Genomic DNA, 20,106 nt, shown 5'->3' with positions numbered 1-20,106 from the left:
CGCAAGGACGGGAAATCAAATACTTATTGATAATATATCCACTCTGGCAGCCAGATAGGTCATCGACAGTGTTACCCTTGTGATTCTGATGACAGAAGACTGCTTGAAGGGAGCGGGGGTACAGGCGGGACAGGCAATGCAGCGATGACGCTAATAAACGCAGGAGCGTAGGTGGACGTCTATAATTTGTGGTCAGTGGCAAATCTCTAGCAGCTCGAGAAGGTCGATCGCTGATCGCCGATCACTGAGTGGCGACGTCCGTCTTTGTTAGATGCCGCTGGCGGGCGCCACCATCGCCGTTGCTCCATTGCACTGCCCTAGCGCGGTTCTTGGCTCTTGCCATCGGAAAAACTCGATAAGCGCACGGTCAAGCGATCGAGCTGGCCACAGAAGGAAGGAAAGAGTCTTCGGTTTTTTGTCGGAGCGCCACTGCAAACGGCTCGCTACTCGCCTGTGGTTACTTTTGCACTGGAGCCTACGTCCGCCAACAACACTGGCGGCGATGACGGCGACAGCGGGTGAGCACGGAGCACTACTGGAGCAACAACCGAAACAGATCTTCTTACCACAGCGGCGCTATCTTGCTGTCGACTAAGCCGGCTAGTTCAGTTGGCGGACAGACGGTGGAATAACAAGAAGAAAGTGTTTGTACTGAAAAAGCGGAATAACGTTCATCGATCATAGAACGGGCCCATTGAGAGAGGCATCGAAAACCCCGCCGCCGAAAAACCACTGCTCACACGCCGTTGCCTTCGTCAGCGGAGTCACAAGCCGACTGCTGCACGGGCAGGGAAGTTGCAGCAGATCAGTGTCAGCCTTTTCGTTACCAAAACACAACTCGACGGCAGCGTTAGTGACAGCAACGACAACTTCAGCTGTCGGCGCCGCCAACTGCTGACTCACAAATGTTCCAAGTGTTCCATTGATCAGTGGTGACCCCCTTGGTCCTCTGCTATGCACTTTTACTTGCTCGTGCTGTTTGGTACTATTGCAGATAGTTGATATATGCGCACCGAACGTCCAATGACAAGCAACCGACATTCGAGTAACGTCCGAGTGTTTGGATGAGTAATAAGGAGCACCGAAGACAGTTAGCGAGTGAGTCGCGTGGCAGTGCGTGCTCGCTGGATGTCGCCTGTCTGCCCGGACAAAACAAGTTCCCTGATAGAACTGCAGCAGCAATAACAGCAAAGGAAGGCCTTGTAACGGCCGTAAAACGGGCTACGTAAAGTTACAGTCTTTGCCATACCGATGTTGTTGATGCTAGCGGAGCGGAAAGTTGAGTGGAGCGATCTTTGGAGTCCGTTTATAACGGGACATCGATGGGGTCAGCTCTAGCCTGAACACAATAAGGACGTAAAACAGAAACGAAGTTGAGAAACTTGCACTGATGCTTTTTGGAAAAGGTCTGAAAAATTTGCCTCTAGTGAAGTTAGTAACGAAATACGAAGTTTGAAGAATAGCAGTTTCGAAAAGTTGTGTACTGTTCGACAGTGACAAATACAGCAGAAGAATAAGTTCAGAAAAGGAAGGGAGGAAGGAACGCAGAAACGCAGGTAACGTAACCAAATTCAATTTAGCTGGTAAAGCAATGCTTGCTCTACCACAGTGACCAGGTAGGCGGTCACCATTTGAATAGGGTTTGCACAAGTGTTTTTGCAATATTGACGCTCATCTATTATATCTATGGATATCGTCGCGCCGAAGCGAACGTGGACCCCTTCATTCGACAGTCAATAGCATATAGCAGAACGGATCGAAGTACGCTGTGCATCGTTCCATAGCTTTGTTTCTATAATAAGCCTTTAATTAAATTCCCTTTGAAGAAAATAAGTCTCAAGGAGATCGCTTTACGACGTCCAAATCAATCGATACGATACAATGTGGAGTAATCTATCAATGACACATGGTTCTTCTGTTAAAACAATCCCATTTCTATAGAGACCAGCGCTGGCAATAGAATATCCTTTGATTTTCTCTCATCTTTGGATCAAGCGACAAGTATCTGTTCCATCTATGCCTGTCGTAAATCCATGTTATAAATCCCTTTGGTTCGACTGTTTCGAGGATCCGCAAACGCGTCGACAGGTGGATAGATTATACGCTGCGACTATTTCGAAAATCGACTATAAAGCAAAAGCGCGACTAGACGAATTGTTATAATATAACAACTGGGTAGGCGCACTGAAACAGGGGGCGCGAAAACGTGTACCGATTGAAAAAGAACCGTGCAACTTCATCATTCCCTCAATAAGGCAACTCTTGGACAAACACCTCAATCTACAGACCAAATTTATTCTCAAAAGATTGTTCCGTATCATCGCACCCATATGTAAATTGATCAAGATGTACTAGTATCATTACAAGTAATATAATCGCCTTTTCCGTATTGATCGGTGCTGGGCACAGACGCTGTACGGAGTAAATGCGCTTGGCTATATGGCCATGATAGCTTGGTAAGTGGTCCGCGTGGCGCTGCACTTCGTTTCCATCCTGCCGTATGTTACACGTAGATTACAATGTTGTTGCATGATTGTACTGTGTGTATGGTTTCATCGTTCTACACTGTTTATTCAGGTATCAGCTCTGGGAACGGTCGAATGCTGATGTAGCAAATTTCGGCCTTGGCCAACGAAGACAACTAGGATATTAGCTAGGGTCTGGGCGGCACCGTCAAACCGTAGTTATTTCCGCTAATTTTCAGTGGTAATAAGGTGTCGCTAGTTCCGGCGCAAATATGATTGTTAGCTCCATAGCTGTTCGCCACCTATAGAGCAGCTTCATTGTTCCGCCGGCCAACGACGTGCAGTTTGGCAAATGTCGTTTTGGCAAAGATGGTATCTAAGTGATAACTGAAATGTCGTTAATCTAGGTTATCTAGCACCCGTTGTTGGAGCTTTTTGCCATGCCACCATAATCTAGACGACAGCGACTCTGAACAATTGGCAGTCTTATGCCGCAACTCCCACCACATCTACTCCCCGAGACTCATTAGGGGATAAACTTAGCTGATAATGTTAGCCCGTTTCAGCAACTAAGTGGCCGGCAAAAGCCACTGCAATCCAGAGGGCAGCGGGAAGCGGTAGCCACACGGTCGCATCACCAGCCAAACAAACGTTTTGGGGGGCGATCGCCTCTCCCTGTGGTAAAACGTCGGATCATGGTTTTGCCATCAGAGATGGCTGCCGGGGAGCGATGCAGTCCGAGTGGCAGATGCAAAACGTTGATCTGCGAGCCACTGACTACTACAGCTGCCACGAAAGCTATTCCTGGAGCACAACTGAAATGCCGGAAGAAAGACGAATTGGTCATAGAACTACATTGTGGAACTGTTCCATTATAAATAGAACCAGCGAGTGCGCGGCATTCGCTTACGGTCGGGTTCCAATCACCAGTCTACGTTAGTAATGTACGGTTATTTGTATGCGTTGGCAAGATCCCGGCCGGTTTTATCGAACTGAATGCCACATCGGCTATGGCTGCAACAACTCATAGGCTGAGACTGAGACCTATAGGTTGCGCATAGATGATAAAAATGATGAAATCTTTACTACATGTATATGCAGTATTAATCTGTTGATTACATAAAGGAGGCTCTATATGTATTTTCATAAGATAACTTAGCAATGAGCGGTCGTTTGCAGGTATAGTTTGTAGGCATATGGTGGTCCGAGTGATTTCGTGGCCCAGATAACAACAGCTGGCTGGATTTATTGTGGGTATTAATATAGTACTACTTGGAAGCTTCGTTCTGTTATTTTTACCTACGTTGAAGACTAATTAAACCAAATATGTCTGTCAAAACCTGCTGCCTGAAAGACTAAAGGCGGGTGTTGTTGATAGTATAATCATCTTTCGAACAGGAAGTTTTAACTTTGTTCGGATTCGTAATCAAGCCTCACAAAAACGTCGTTAGGTCTGTACATTTGTCTTCGTTGTCAAAAACCTATGTTAAGCATCCGCGTTCCTCTTACGTGCCCCACTTATCAGGTAGAATCGTTTCATGGTTCAACATGATTTGTAGAGAATGCGTCCATGGAGAGACAGTGCCACGCAGACCGTCAATGAATCGGATCCTTTTAGGGTATTTTATCCACACGGTGGATACCTATTCTACGATTAAAGCTGTTTTGCAACGCCCGTTATACATTAATGGTAAATGTACCAACAACATAGCCCCAAGATAACGCTGCACCTATTCCGTAATAGTCTCTTGTGTTTAAGATAATCTACGGATTTATAAAGACTTATCAAAACCCTGTTTCCTCGAACGCTTGCTTCATTCATAATGTCGATTCATATTCAATCTACTGCCATGAATGACTTTCGGTCATACGCGCAGCTGTAAACAGATACGATTTTTGCTTTAGCTAAGTTCTATCCGAGGTAGACCAAGTTCGAATATGAAGCCGAAACTGTGCAAAAGTGTTCGGAACATTTTGATCCGTTTCCCTTCTTTTCGTCGCTGGTCACAAACAGCGGCAGCAGTAACAGCAGAAGCTGAAATGGCCCAGCAAACTTCTGCTTCTGCAGAAGCAGTTCATTGTCTGCGGCGATGGTGGTTAGCAAGCCTTTTCTATAATTGCATTTTTTTCTGACTATGGTGCGTTGCTATGGCAGAAAATCAACTATAACTACTACCAGATATATATATATATATATATATATTATATATATATAATCTTGTTTGTATTTTTTGCACCGTAAAGCAAAGCCACGCATACAGCCACCTATAGCACCTACGCTGTGCCGATAGAAAAATAGCCAGGGCACCATAAATATGTCAGTCTCGAATGGTGAGCTTGTGGATGTTGTGTCAAGTAGCCAATACAATAGCCCTCTATCTATTTATAACTGCCCCAATTTGTGAGGGGTAGTTAGCGATAGATAAGAATCGTTTCTTCAGAAAGACACAGACTACGACAGCAATTCGTTATAATAAGAAATCCAACTTAATAAATTATCGTGCGCGCAGCTCTGCCTGTAGTCTAAGACGATTTCATCATATCGTGACAAGATGAAACGCTAAATATATGACAGTTAGGGCTGTATATAGTATAGGGAAAGTTAAAATCTCTTAGGAAGTGTAGACCAATTATTCTTCATTGCAAAGAAGTTCCTGCCAGCTTATTAATCTCTCTAAAACAAGCTACACTCCGCTCCATTTTTTTTTGTATGTAGTAGGTACATCGTGCACTACGTGCGTATTGTTGTAGTAGTTATGGTACATTGTAAATCTGCTAGTGCCGTCAACTTGCCAGCCAGATTTTACTGAACCCCGGAAAACTACCATACAACGGCCGTATTACCAGTGTGTCACCAATAAAGGATGTCTGAGGAGTTTCTACAAAACTTTTCAATTTATTTATCTTCAGTACTGGCTTCTGCTTGCAGACACACCAACGGGCACAACAATCTACTTATGTAAAATTAACACCTATATCTCCACAAATAAAGTAGTTAGAGGAAGTACGGTATAAGTGAAAATATCGTTCTTCCTGCGTTCCATTTTTCAGTCTTATTTCTCTGTGCATCCCCCGTTCCGTTCTATCTTCTGAACTATATTTTCTAATACATTAGGCTAAATGCATTCAGGCGTCGAAGGCCTTGTCGCTGAACCACTTTTCCTGCTGGAACGCTTCTTTGCGGTGCCGTCCGTCCACACCTTACGCATCTGTGCTTGTATGTCAACGCCGTCTCAGATGCTTACTCTTAACACTATCAGTTTCTGCGTTATTCCGCTACTGCTCGACCAGACCCACGGCGTCTTGTCTTGCACTGTTCACTAGGGCGTCATCTTGTGCAGTCCACAACCGCCAATTTCCACTAGGCCGTCACCATAGACAGGTCAATTGACGTTAGTGCTGCTAATTTTACGCTCTGGAGGTCTAGCCACACGGGTTTCCTGTGGCGGCTGTAAACCTGCGCCAAGCAGAGCGTTTCGTGTCGACTTTGTTCTGCCCATCCGCTGCAGTTGCGCGGCGGAGCCACTGTAGCGGCTGAGCGTCCGTCCACGCATCCGTGATGCGAGCCCGGAACAGGCTACGCAAAAGCAAAGGCAACAGCAGAAACCGTTGTCAGACTGGCGCTAATCGTAGCTTGTAGTGGTTGTCGTATTATAGGTGCACACACATAGTTGGAACAACGGAAGCCCAACCAGCGGCACCCGTCGTGGAGCCGACGCCGATTTAGCGACCATTGCCGCTAGGGACCCGCAAATGATCATGGATCTCGTAGATGCAGGTCTCCTGGTCACTGTGTCGCCTTTTTGCCTTTCTCTCGTTGAAGCTGTACGTGCTGCCGGGCGCGACTTGAAGGGTACGGTCTGAATTGAGCCCGGCGGTGCCGAATGTCACAACATTGAATTCTGCATTGTCTTGACGCTCAATCGTGTGTTTATTGCTTTCGCAATTCCCTCTATCTGCAGACGACACAGCGCGTCTAGAGCGAAATGCAGCAAGCAAATCGTCAACGGTTGCAAGTGACGTTACATACGTTAATGTTTGTTAATCAGAAACATGCTGCTGCTGCTGCCAGAGACGATGTGCCCAAACGCCAGATGCTCGGACGGACACGTTGACGTACAACTATGCTACTTATAGTAGTGGCGGCCGTTGTAAAAGCCGTAGCTGTGCTTAGCTGAAGTCAACAATTAAACCAGTTGCAGAGGCCGCATAAGCTGAACGAGATCTACTCAGATGAACAGTAACACCGTTAGCAAGATGAACTCAACGTCAGCAAGAACATCCGAGAAAATACACGGCGGGTTGTATAGGGCTTACGCTCGAAACGCAAGTTGCTCGCGGTTGCATCTTGGCACTCCACGCATTTCGTTAGAGCAAACAATTATCCATAGGGGCAGATCCACCTGGCGTTAATCTTCGCTTACGAGTGCTCACTTATCGGACGTGAGAATCGCCATTACCACGGGAGATAGGCATACAATTCGCACAACTGATATAGACCTGAAAGTGAATTGACTGCTCAAGGCGTTCGTGGTTATGGCGATCGGCTCAGGACGGCGTTCTAATCGACTGAGACACACAGAACGGAACAACGAGCCTAGAAAGATAGGGAAAGAAAAATAAAGGGCCTACGACAAATCAAACCGACCTAGAATGTCTACCAATTGATAGAAATTAATTCATATATACGCTCCACTAATCTTATAGCATGACGGGACCGCCGGTCATGGCGCACATTTGGCGTTATCAGACGTGCGTGGCCGTTTTCGTTGACGGCCTCTGTTAAGTTAGTCGTGGTTTCGAAGAGAAATCATCTCTGACACTGTTGGTGAAGTCCGAATTGGGCTTTTTTCGGTTAAAGTCAGATTATTACAGTGGAGATTGGTTTATTATTAATTGCACATGGCAGAAAAAAGTGCAGATTTGTTAAAAGCGAGAATCAAGGCAACGGCAAGAACAATAACAACAAAATGATAGTTACGTATTAATTGCAGTCATCGTCAATTGTGACGTCGTGCGGGGTGAGGTACTTGTTTCCACTTGTTTCTAGTAAACCCTTATCGTTACACCGCACCTTTGACCCTTGCCCTCATTTGCCTGCAACCCCTCGATTGAAGCAGATAGCTATTAATCGAGCGTAGGGGTAACAACAATGAATATATATTTCATAACATTCAGCTATTTGTTACGTCAGAGGTAGGAGGCGTTACGGAAGAAAATTTACTCGTCATCAAATGAGGATTTAGCGCACGAATGCCCCGTTAACAGCATCACCGTTCCTGAAGCCACGATCAGGAACAAATAGGGCAGCGCCAGAAGGTCTCATCTAATAAGAGCATGAATGATGGTTGTGCAGTAATGCTCATTAACGTGAAAATGAACTCCTTTCCTATATAACGACTCATGAGTCGAAACTGGAAGTTCTCATTAGCATAACAGTTAATTACCTATTGAAGCCCGTTTTAGCTAGAACATCTGTTGTGTGTTTGTTATGATATTGGACAAATTTAGGAAAAGGTTATTAAGAAATAGCCAGAACCGGTTTTTGCTTACGTACGCTAGCACTGTCCTATTTTCGCATTCATGGACAACTTACTGCAAACGGGATATCGTCGTAACGCGCAATGCTATACAGTTAACTGGTATTAATTGCGGTCTATTCTTTGTTACTAATTAATTTCGTGCAGTAGAGGTTTAAGTGGGGCTACGGTTTTTATCGGTATCACGAGCTTTATTACTATAAAAATATTTGGCAATGTCGACACATTATATCTTCCTGAGCATCGTCACAAAATAGAAGTACGGAACGCCGGCCAGCTTATCCACTTGTTTCTAGTCTATATACTTGACAAAACACAACATAATATGATAGTCAATGTTGGAACATTAAAAAAAGAAGCAAATTGAAGCAAGAAACCTTTATATGGTTCGCCAAGGACAACATATCCGTAATAATGAATACGCAATACCCTCTATTCATCGTGCAACCGCTTCGTTCTGGCAATTCCGTCTTTTTGTCTTGTTTCTGTGAAGTCGTCGAAACCCCCCAGTTCATCGAGGACTAGTGCTGCGTGTTTTGGGTCATCGCGCCGTTCCACTAACAAAAAGAGAGATAAAAATAGTTTCAAATTCCTTGTATTCCCAGTACTTCATGCTACAGCCATTAATGTGCAAAGCTTTTGACGTCCGGCGGTCTAATCTTCTGATAGGGCAACGACGAATCGACGCTGTCTCTAGCAGCTGGTATAACAAATCTTCGTTGATTACAGTTACTGATCCTGCAGTGTTCATCATGAGAGGCATGCAATTACCATACGATGCACATAAACGCACACATGCTATTGCCCCTAGGCAGCCGGCGTCGGAGATGTGGGACGTCCGCCTACGCTTCAGACGTTGCCAGACGTCGCCGATCGCGAATTTGATAGCGACTCGCAACAGCTGGAAGAAAACAAAATTATTAGCAGCAACGCGGTCTAAGCCGATCCAAATAAATGCTGTTTAATGGCAGCCATGTAAAGCTGATTACAATGTGACTTTTGGTACATAATCTTCGGAATTTGTTGCTTGGCTAGTCGGTGAGTTCTGCTATCGTATGTATATCTTCTTTTTCCTAATAACAGGCTGTGAGGCCTATGTTGCCAACAACGCAATGTTTAATGGCGGTATAGTTTGAAACAATTAGTATAGCAAATCGATGTATCGGATCTGTGCCGATATATACGACAACCGATAACGGCCGCAGCGCTAACATAATTTTCGAGTAATAAGCAAAAAGGTGATCTTCAAAATGTAGCGATCAAATCATTCACTCAGTCTTCTATAGCGAAGAAGGGCTGCAATAATTAGAAATTCAGGGTTAACAGTCTCGAGGTAACTTTACGCTCTATTAAAGACGGTGGAAAATTTTACGAGTTTCTATCATTTCTATCGGTTTCTAGTTTGAACTGATCTTGAATGATAGTTGAGGTAGAAGATTTTGGCGGCCATCATCTGTCGGAAGTTTTCATAAGAATGAAAAATTATGCTTTTATTAAAGTGCTGACAGCGTTACGCTGACCTCATTCTTAGGTTCAACGTTTGGTAACAACATAATAACCAGTTACCATTCTCCTGCGCTATCTTAGCAGCATAATAACCCAATGTTCCTAAAAATGTTTGCCGATAACGTTGTGATTATATTCGGCTCTACCGAAGAATCGCTATTCTTTTACTCCGCGGCGTCCTTCCTCCTAAATTTTCTACGATACCACTGTATACTTAAGTCTGAGGAAAAAAATATAAGATATTGCACACGCCTCTGTACAGGAATCGTTACTATCACGCACACAGATGGACATATCGAACGCAGACTTAATCAGGGGATCACTCTGTTTTCAGATATTCGTTTCTTGTTCAGTTGGTCCATCTTCATGTCTATTTGCTTTCTCATACGCGCCTCATTGTGACTGTCTGCAGTAAGCGGCCAAACTCAAAACTCTGAGCTACAGCGCCCATCAACACGAACCAATGCGTCATCCTTGTCGTTTCTTTTCCCGCGCTGAGTGGCCGGCAGCCTTCAGAGGTACGCAATCTCGGCCGTAGCGGTAGTGTCTTTCCGGCCATCAACTTATAGCCATCCCTGTAATAGTGAGTAGTTACGTGTTTGGAATGGGGCAAACTTCACCAGTGTTGGCCCGTTGAAGGTCGGCCCTTCGCTATAAATGAGACGAGGGCGAGTCTGGCGTTCGATAAACAGGCAAGCTTTCTTTAAAAACTCTCTTACGAGTCCAACAATCCGGCGGCGTCGGCACACGTCGCGACGACATACGACTTCACAATTGGCTGGTCGTTGGTACTTCGCAATTGGCTACCGTACGGCTTTCTTGTCAAAGGTAAATAAAGCAACCCGACAAATCGTCAAAAAACAGGAACCATTAACACCGGATGATCTTCAGTTGACGTGAATGCCTATACGAATCGTACTGCAAACATACGAAAGGCGACTTAACACTCGTGTTAACGGTGGAGTGTGTTATTAGGAATCGCGCCGTTGTCGGCCTGGCCGAAAGAAGAACATCCGAAGAAAGAGAATTATACGTAATTTCGTTGCGTCGGCGGCAACTGAACTGTATTGAAACGTTCGCTGGTTGTCAATCGGTGAATCATGGGTATAAAAATGCCGTTTCTAGAAAGCCAAGTACGGGGAGACACTATTGATGATAGGCAGGGAAGCGATGAAGATGCTCTTCATGGGTAAAATATTAATTGAAGAACGTTCAGCATTAGAATAACTGATAACGCATAATTAGAATAGATTTAATAGTAGAACACCGTCTAAAGATTGCTGCGCGACGTTATAGGTAACTACAAATACTTCAGGTAAAATTGTTCCGCATTCACGTCTACGCTGTTCTTCCATTACATGTAGATAGACAGTAGCCATATGACCTGTTCGCTATTTTGTTACATACATGTGGGTCACGTCGAAGCTTTGAAGTTTCCCAGCCAAACTTTTCATCAAACAATACGAAAATCAGTTACCAACCTTTCGAATTTACCTCGCCGATTTATCCGGACCGGCAAATATTGCATGATTTCGCATTATCTAGTATTAAAGGTAACATATCTCGGTAATTCGTTACCCCCATAGAATGTTTGCACTTAAGTGTTTTCACTGTTGCTGGTAGCGGCGACACGTATATAGATCGCGTAATATCAGTTAGAGTGATACGTTTCATAATACTATATTTAAACAGCGGCAATTACCGTCAATGTGTGCGGGGCAACGATGAGGTATGGCTAATATTAAATGTGGTAATAAACATAAAGCTAATTTCAGTATAAATAAAGTCATGTTTATATTACAATCGCTAATTGTTACCATTATCTATGTTACGATAGTCATTCTGACTGTTGTCATTCATTGGCCGGCTGCCGCTGTCGTACATTTCTAGCGTCGAACGCGAAACGTCAGCGTCATCAATATGACGCGGCCTCAACGAAATGCTTCCCTTTCAGCAGCTACTGACGTTCGACGTTTTCGCTTAGGTTATGCGGAACGTTACCAGGGTAATTTTGGGCTGGTTATTCGGGGAAAATATTTCGTCACGTTTTATTCAACGCACAAAGTGAAAATTTACCCGGGCTGTCTGTAAAGACACGAGTGTGTCTATTTTCAGTCGTACCTATTGCAATAACAATTTCTACACGATAAAATATGGAACGGCCAAGTACCAATGTTGGCCTCATTGTTGATTTTCGCGAAATTTGCATGGGAATGTTTTTATATATTGATGTAAAAAGGTAGAAACATTGATGAATCCATATTGTAAGATGATAGGTAAAATTTCGCTTGATACACACGACTTTGATGAATTTATCACATTGAAGCCTATACGATTTCGCAAATCTAGCTTATATTTTGTAAACTCCCTATTCAACCATAAATAAACATGCGTTAAAAGGATGAAGCAGACTTTGCCCGACATCTGTTTGGACCAGTCTGCTCGTAGATTCGAGGAGTCCTGCGAAAGTAGACAGGGCCAGCATCAGTAACAGGCTGCACCACATGCGTCCGCTTCAGCGATCGAGGCCATGCTAGCACCTTCTAAAGCTTTTACTAATTCCCAAGCATTTCTTCAAGCAAGAAGCAAAACCCAACAGCAATATTGATTTTAGAAGTTCTCCTTTTTGATCAATGATCAAATAGATACTCTTGTTTAGTGGCAAAAAATGGTATCAGCGGTCGGTGAGTAGCAAATTTCACTTTGAGAAACAGACTCTGCAGCTCAACTAATCTGAATCAGCACAGACAAGCGTAAAGGATCGCCTTCGTCTGACACGCAGCTCACTGATGCCTTGTTGGATGGTGGAACCGTTTTCAAAAAATTCGTTCCGTCATTTTTGTGACGTATAACCAAAATGCAAATTTTCAGCACAGACTTACCATAGAAATAAAACTGATATGATCGCAAGATCACTGAGTATTTTTATAGTGGATACCGACGCAGGCCACAGCTGTTTTGGCAGTCTAAAATACTCTTGATACTGATACGTTGACCGTTTCATTACGACACCCGTCTCGAAGCCTATACACATATGCCCGTAAGTGCCTATAGACTCGTAATATTTGCTTAGACAGACTCTTTTAAATGTGTACGTTTGTGTGCGTAGCTAAACGATTTCATTTGGTTACAGAGCCGCCTTACTACGACCCAGGCCAACCCAGAAATGTACTTGAGCTGGTAAATCGAATCAATTTGACCAAGCTGACTAAGAAATATATATTTTATGATAAACATGCTAATATTTAAAATGAACCCAAGACGAAAAGATCATATACACATGGATTATTAAAGTTTCAAACCTAAACTTTGACTTTATGCCAATTGCTATAAGAAGAAAATACGCCAGTAACGTTAGTGTATAGCTAGTTAGCAAGTGTGTTAGTTTTTACGCGATTATTAACCGTTTTTGACTACTCGTGTTGGGGCAATTGTGCCCACTTGGCATCTATACGTTAACGATACGTACGTTATTCTGGTAGTTGTTTCTAGGCATGACAAGAAAATTTATTTTTGGCGATCGTCCTTTAAACATGATGTCGTGTGTAGGTCGTATTGGCTGAAACTGTTTAGAATAGAAGGTTTCAGTTGAGATGTAGTGACTCATTGGGAGAATCATATAAGTATCAGGTCAAATAGCTGCTTGTACGGTTGCTACGCTGTTTCGGCGGTCCGTTAAAGAAAACTAGCAAGACGCGCTTCGGTTAGACTCCCAATGGGAACAAGCCCATTTATTTTGGACCTAAAAATGGGTGGTTTCTAGGACCTGTGCACATCAACTAAATAACTACTAATGCATAAAAAAACGAAGGTCGCTTATAAGGTACATGTGAAAAGATATACGAAAGCCGCTAACTGAATTCAGCCGAACAGAGTTCTGTTATTTGCACCCATCCTGTTATCACTTGTCAATTAAGCCAGGCGTCGCTAAGGGTAGATTAACGTAAACTAACTTATGTATCCTCAAATGATTATGTGGTCAGAAAATCAACCACGACAGTATATCTGCCTTATACACTTTAAAAAAATCATCCATGGATCTTTAATGACCGTCCCAATCCGTACCGACCAAACGTTTTACCACGAAATGCCCAAATGCGATTAACACTATGGAACGAACGCTGGAAGACGATTTTTGCTGCTTCCAAGTAACGTAAGCAGGCTAACGCGTCATTGAGCCTTCTTCATCACAGTGTGTAAGCTTACATTAGGCTTAGAGGAGGCTTACATAAGAATCTTTAGGGTAATCAAAATTCCCGCAGGAATCCGAAAAGATTAACATATAACACAATCATGTGTTCTATATTATCTATATATATATATATATATATATATATAGTGAGAGTTCGCAAAAGTGCGATCAACAAGCTGAGGTAACACGTGAGTTAAGATCATTGTTTACGCCATTTTTTTCAGGTCAGCTGCTTTAAGATCCACGCTCTTACTGACATCGAAATCATCTCTGCTCGGAGTCAACCTCAGGGGGGGGGGGTTCGACTCAAGCGCTTGTTATTTGGTCATATTGGTAGGCAATGGCGGGGCGAGAACACGCTCTCAATATGCAGCGAGGCCAACAGCAACCGCCGGTTTCAGCAAGAATGACCTCCATCTCGCTCAAGACAGATTTACCGGAGGGGCACACGGCGGCCCAGTCGGTAGTTCAGCTCTCTGCTTTGAATCTCGATTATTTCCGAACAATACCTGGATGGGTGAAGATTACACAATTGGTAAGAAGCCAGCGCTTAGGCACATTGTGCACTTCTATCTAAGTTGCTCTTATTCTACTGCGATATATAGTATGTATGAGGATATCTTATTGATTTTTAAATTATGCATTGACGGATTCTAGCCTGTTTCAGTGGCATACGTTCCACTGAGGCCTACTCTCACAGGTAGTTAGCTAGTTAGTTCAATGGTCGAAATAATCTAAAAGATCTATTATTTTAAGTGACCCTCTTCGAGAGTAGTTACGCTGATCAAGGTCCTTCCTATGCAACGCGCGAGCTTAGACTGGCTTTTGATTGAGCAATCGTTCAATTTTTAAGTCAAGTAGAAGCAAACTGCTACGTTTAGGGTGGACATTATCATGCTGTAAATACGCACTATTGACGAGACATTTCTTATTGTTCGATCAGTCAGACAAACGTAAGGTAGGACCATTCTAGCGGAATTGGGCCTTCTTCACAAGAACAGATGTAGTGCATGCTAAAAAGACCTCGTGGCATGCCGTACCTCATTAGTTCCTACGGTTCCTTGGACGTAGCAGCAAGGTCGACCAGTCAGTCATTCAGCTTTCCGAAGGCAAAATACTAGCCATGCGTGTCATAAACGAAAATTTTAGAATTTTTTCGATAGTTTCTCCCATAATAATCAGTAATTTAGGATAGAATCATTATCAAAGTTAAACCTTGCCTATTACTATTTCTATCATCTGACCGTCGGCAGCATCTTAACAATGTATTAGCATGGCGCGTCTAAATCAAGAGTCAGTTTTATATCCTATTTTTAGCTGATAGATATGCCAACTAAATGTTTTGCAGTATTAGAAGTGTCGTTCTTGGCTATCATGATTATCTAACATAGAAATCATCTACCGCAATTACAATTTTCATTCGGAACTTTAACCAACCATTAGTAGTTTTAAAAATATTACTTTTTTCTATGGAACTAAATTTTTCGCTGGCCACAAATTTTAAAAATGTAGGGACTCAAAACAACCGAAAAGTCCAAAATGTGAAAAGGGGCTTAGGGAGCCTTAAAGGGCTTCGTAAGCCCTTTTTCATAGGACAGAGGTGGCGATCGATATCCAACGCGCGTCAGTTCCTGTATCAAAAACCTGGTCACATTAAAAATGCTTTTTCAGCCATTTTAATGCATTTTAAGCTCCCTTAAACCTCAGTCATATTTGTTCAACGCGAAAAAGCTGAATAATAACTGATCTCTGCTCAAATTTTAAAGGCGATACACTAATTTTCACTATGAAGAATGTGTAACCAGGGCGAGCCGCACGCAAACACGTCTTTAGCCGAGTCACCACTTATAGACCCAATGGGCGGAACGACTGAAAGGCAGAGAATTGTTAGCTTAACCAGCATGCACAAGCGAGGTATAGATAGTCGCCTACGTTCCACCTCAACCTCCATTCATCATTATAGGTAAAGTGATAAACTTTTTGGCGATACACGAGCTCCCCTGAGGGGTTCGCTCCACAGCCTCGCGTTAAATCGAGGTAAAACGCCTCCTCGCATGCGACTGCTCCTCGTCTGAGTTGTTATAGTTATAACAGTTATCTGCTCCATTAAACGAACAGGCGAGAAAGCCGCCAGCGACCGTTGCCGTTGACATGCAAAGTTACAGTTGTGGAAAATGCAACCGAAACCTAGCAGATCCGAGGTGAGGCTGGTGCATTATGGTATTGAGAGAACGTATCTACGGTATATGCCACGTTCTACACAATGGCTCATCTGTGGCATTGGAGAAGGCAAAGGTCCGCTTGACAACGAAGGTTGTTGCCAGACTTTGTTCAGCAACCTTGCCAACAGACGACAACTGAGCGAACCACAATCATGTCTATAATAAAGCTATCAAGAGAAATAGGAAGGCGAGTAAATATCTGTCTGATCTATGTAGGCTCGTTATAAAACGTTAACGAAATCTGTTTGTGAAATAATGATCCTTGAATGAGAAAAATCCGTTTTTGCAATACAGGTATCAGGATCTAATTTTTTTTTTTCTAATTTTTCTCTTCTTCGGGATCTAGCCAAACACTGATCGATTTTCGTTCAATTCAGCGACTTGAAAAATGTTCTTTTCTTTTAGAAACCTTTGCCACCACTAAACAAAAGCTTCTTCTGTTATGTGTCTCCTAAGATTACTGAATAGCGTACAATGGATATATATGAAACTGAGCAGGTGTTCAATACTGCATTGAATGATACATAATAAAACCATTCACTGTTCATTCGTAACCGACATTCAGTTCCTATCGGCACTAAATATACGACGGGAAAAAACGGTCAGCAAGGCAAACGTATGTCTCGATTTTTCCCCCGTACCCCCTTGGAAATGTTCTCGTAGACGAGAACATACGCGTGCCGCCGTTGTCAATCAAGAAAAATAATGCTGGGACGACGCAAGAAAATTGTTGATTCTGCCATTTTATTGTTGTTTATTGGTCTGAATGTTTTTTTTTTTAGGTGCTGGGAGTAATCTGTTTGGGATGCGGCTCTCCAGCGCTGGCCAGTTTCGCTCGATTTTACATGTTTGTAGCTGGTGTAACGTTCTGCGGTACAGCGTTGCTATCGTTGGCTCGTCTTCTTCACATATCCATAAATATACCGAATATCGAATGGTCGTTTGCCGTAAGTAGACCTTCAGTAGACAAAGATAAGAATATAGAGCAAAAAGCTTGCTATTATATCACTTTCTCTAGTGCCTCTGTTACTGTACAAAGCACACGTAAACTTGTAACGCTGTAAAGATTAGAAATACGATGTTTTTGACTTGTAAACTGCATTTCGATAAGGTTATGATGAGATCAAGCGAACGCAAAATAAACTCAGCTGGTCGAAATGGGCCCATTGGGGTAGCTGGGTCAATGAAGGTTGTGATCATGTATTCATCTATGAGACCAGTTGTATCAATAGAAGAAGTTAGTCGAGATATGTTTTGACGTTTTCCGATACTACAACAAGCTCTATTGATGTTAGTTTTCCATCTTGATTGGCCTGATACCATAGCTCGCCCCCCTTACGCTTTGCCGATACCAGGTATTATACGAATTCTCTATCCTTATTTACTCACAACGATCAGGTAACTTTATTGAAATGTTAAATGACCATATTCGATTCCAATATAGTTCGTTTCCTTTTTACTTGATTGCAGGAGAGCGTGTATACCGCCTGTGCATGCTGCCTCTGGTTGGTTTCTTCCATCTTGCAGTTGGTTATGGCTACAAGCAGCGATTGGCGTTATCGAAGTGATTTTTTCTCACAAACTCTAAGTGACCAATATGTTGCTGCGGGTGTTTTTGGAGTATTTCAGGTAAAAGTTATTTCATAGCAAATATCTCGTAGAATTTTCTTTACAGACACACACACGAACGCTTACCCGTGTATAGTGGCATACCGACATGTTAGATGTATACAAATAAGTGTTTAATAAGATGGTCGAGAATACTGACACACAAATTGAGCTACTGAATAAACTCTGTGTGATGACATTTGCGTCGTACGTAGAGACAGTATCTAATCGGAATAAAAAGATTTACTTAGGGTAAACACAAAAATATTTGACCAGGCTCACCGCTTAATTATTGCTGGATGGCTCAAGCGATCAAATCAGAAGACTTCTACAAAACTCATAAGTTAGCTGTTTTCGTTTTCTGATTCTGTATAGGTGATCACCTATGGAGTGGGGACGTTCTTTCTGTTTATCGAATGGAAAGCGTCCAGGCCGATGCCACCGCCGACGAGCATCCCCCAGTCATAAGTCAGAATAGAATGACGGTTAATAGGACGGCACCCGGATTAGCACTGCATTAGCGGCTGGTTTTCCACTTGGTTTTCAGTGGTTGGAACCTGATTCTCCCTCCTATTGGGAACATCATCATTCTGGCCTTCGTATCTGACCAGCAAAATACCCCTTTGACAATTTTCAATACCAAATGTATAATATTTAAAAGGAGTTGCGCTCCCTTATTTTTAACCACTTGCCGTTTACTCATGATAACGTTAAAGAGATTTCCATTGTTTGCATAGAGGCGATACGATTAAGAGCGGGCTTATAGCGTCTGTAAAGGTTATCTGTTGTGTATTCATCGTTTCGTGTCTGAAGTAGAGAGTACACTTTATGATGCTATTGAAAATTATCCACATTCACGAGCGGATTTGTCAGATTCAAGAGATTTATCCAAATTTAAAGGGTCGTATAATTAATCAACTTAGAACGGTTGATTTCGATGGCGTCTGTTCTGTTTCTGATTAGCGAGCTTAGTACGTCAGACTTTTCTCTAGTCTCAGGATTAGATCTAATGTGAGGATTCTGCCCTAGAAAATCGAATGATGACCAGAAGATATTAATTCTTGCTTTCGTAGAGTCTATACGGACCTCGCCATTCCCAATCTACAACTCAGATTGAATAGGCGCTTTAGGTCCTGTGACTTAACACCATTAGCGTTATGACGTTTTCGCAGGACAAAAAGCGAACAAAGTTCGATTGCGTATGTAGCTAAGCCACGATTATCCGAAATACTGCCAGTACTTCTCGCATGCTTAAAGCAATGTACGGATCTTAGTGTTCGATGGCTAACTTGAAACGGATCCATTTTTTTTTTCTTAAATAATCAATAGAGCTACCGATCAAACAAGATGTGGCTTGTTTGAATGGTAGTTGCTCTAAAAATCTGCTTCGGTTTACGATCAACGGATACCTTGTCAAGCAGACGTTTGTACTACGTACGGAAGCCGATAGTCAAACTCTGCTGTGCAGTTCAGAGACCAAGTGAAGAATATTCTTCCACGAAATTGTGCATACGGCACAACGCTATTATTTTTCCTCCATTTAAAATTACTTATATAAATCCATCACTAAAAGATCTTCGTGAATCTACAAAATTACGTATCATAATAAATCGTTTGGTGCAAGGTGACACAAGTTCACCCGGCTAAAATATAAATAATAACTGGAACCGTTGTGGATCTTCATGTCGAATGCACTTTTCGAACGGTACTGCCTCCCGTTACAAAGCGACCTGTATGCAACCAACAGCGTTCTTACTAGCGTGTGCACTACTGGCCATGGTTGTCAAAGCATGAACTGTGCAGGCTGTCTGCCGAGCACCGGCGACACAAACACTCAGATCGATAAGGGTATCTGCAGTAGATATTGTAATAGATACTTGACAAGCTAGCAAGAGAATATATCTTGGCTATCTTATGGACCAGGATAACTTTCGAAAACGTTCATTATCAGAAAATGTAAAAGACATCATAAAATAAAGACAATAAAGTTCGTCATTGATACACGTACCCAGTCATTGAACAGCGTAGTTTTCTCAAAGCATATACATTTCGATAGAGTGCAAACCTTACCATGTGTTCACGTCCAGCTTAAAAATGCTGGCCATTTTGTTAAGGCACGTAAAGAGCTTGTCTCTGCTGGCCGGCTGGGCGAAAAGCCAAACCCAGCTGAAAATTTCCTCTAACGATTTACTACTGAATGTATTACTTTCGACCTTCGATCAGCTTCTCACAATGGCTGAGGGCAGTTATTAAGTCTAGCTAGAAAGTAAAGTTACTTTGTGGGCCTTTATTGTTTGTGCGTCATGTTGAAGCTTTTGAACCTTTGTAGGAAGTAGCTGTTCAACTTTCCACAAGCGAAAACGCTAGCTTATTCGGCTACGCGAATTATATTGTGTTTCGTTCCGTACCTGTGATCACTGAATACCAAATTTTAATTCGAATTATAATCTGGTAATTTTATTTTCGTTACAACTGCGCGCTGATAAAACTACGAAACTACGTCCACAATATAACAAAAATGTAACGATAAAAACAGAGTAAACCAAGTACATACATGCAGCTAACGAACCTAA

General features: G+C 42.7%; 1 protein-coding gene across 4 annotated transcripts; it reads left to right on the top strand.

Moving 5' to 3' along the window:
• Nucleotides 1-249: 249 nt before the first annotated feature.
• On the top strand, nucleotides 250-19,553 carry LOC111271864 (CKLF-like MARVEL transmembrane domain-containing protein 4). 4 transcript variants are annotated; one of them, XM_022852877.2, is made up of 6 exons: nucleotides 250-1,556; nucleotides 12,645-12,691; nucleotides 13,928-14,238; nucleotides 16,708-16,872; nucleotides 17,396-17,554; nucleotides 17,909-19,553. In XM_022852877.2, the coding sequence occupies exons 3-6, from the start codon at nucleotides 14,044-14,046 to the stop codon at nucleotides 17,999-18,001; spliced, it is 612 nt and encodes a 203-aa protein (XP_022708612.1). In that variant the 5' UTR covers nucleotides 250-1,556; nucleotides 12,645-12,691; nucleotides 13,928-14,043; the 3' UTR covers nucleotides 18,002-19,553. The 4 variants fall into 4 exon arrangements, 2 of the variants coding, with proteins under 2 accessions (XP_022708612.1, XP_022708611.1); XR_015315504.1 differs by lacking the exon at nucleotides 250-1,556 and adding an exon at nucleotides 11,996-12,195; XR_015315503.1 differs by lacking the exon at nucleotides 250-1,556 and adding an exon at nucleotides 12,463-12,551.
• The last annotated feature ends 553 nt before the right edge of the window (nucleotides 19,554-20,106 follow it).

Source organism: Varroa jacobsoni, unplaced genomic scaffold (assembly GCF_002532875.2).
Source record: "Varroa jacobsoni isolate VJ856 unplaced genomic scaffold, vjacob_1.0 contig01150, whole genome shotgun sequence".
NCBI lineage: Eukaryota > Metazoa > Arthropoda > Arachnida > Mesostigmata > Varroidae > Varroa > Varroa jacobsoni.
This window is presented reverse-complemented; position numbering and strand designations above follow the sequence as displayed.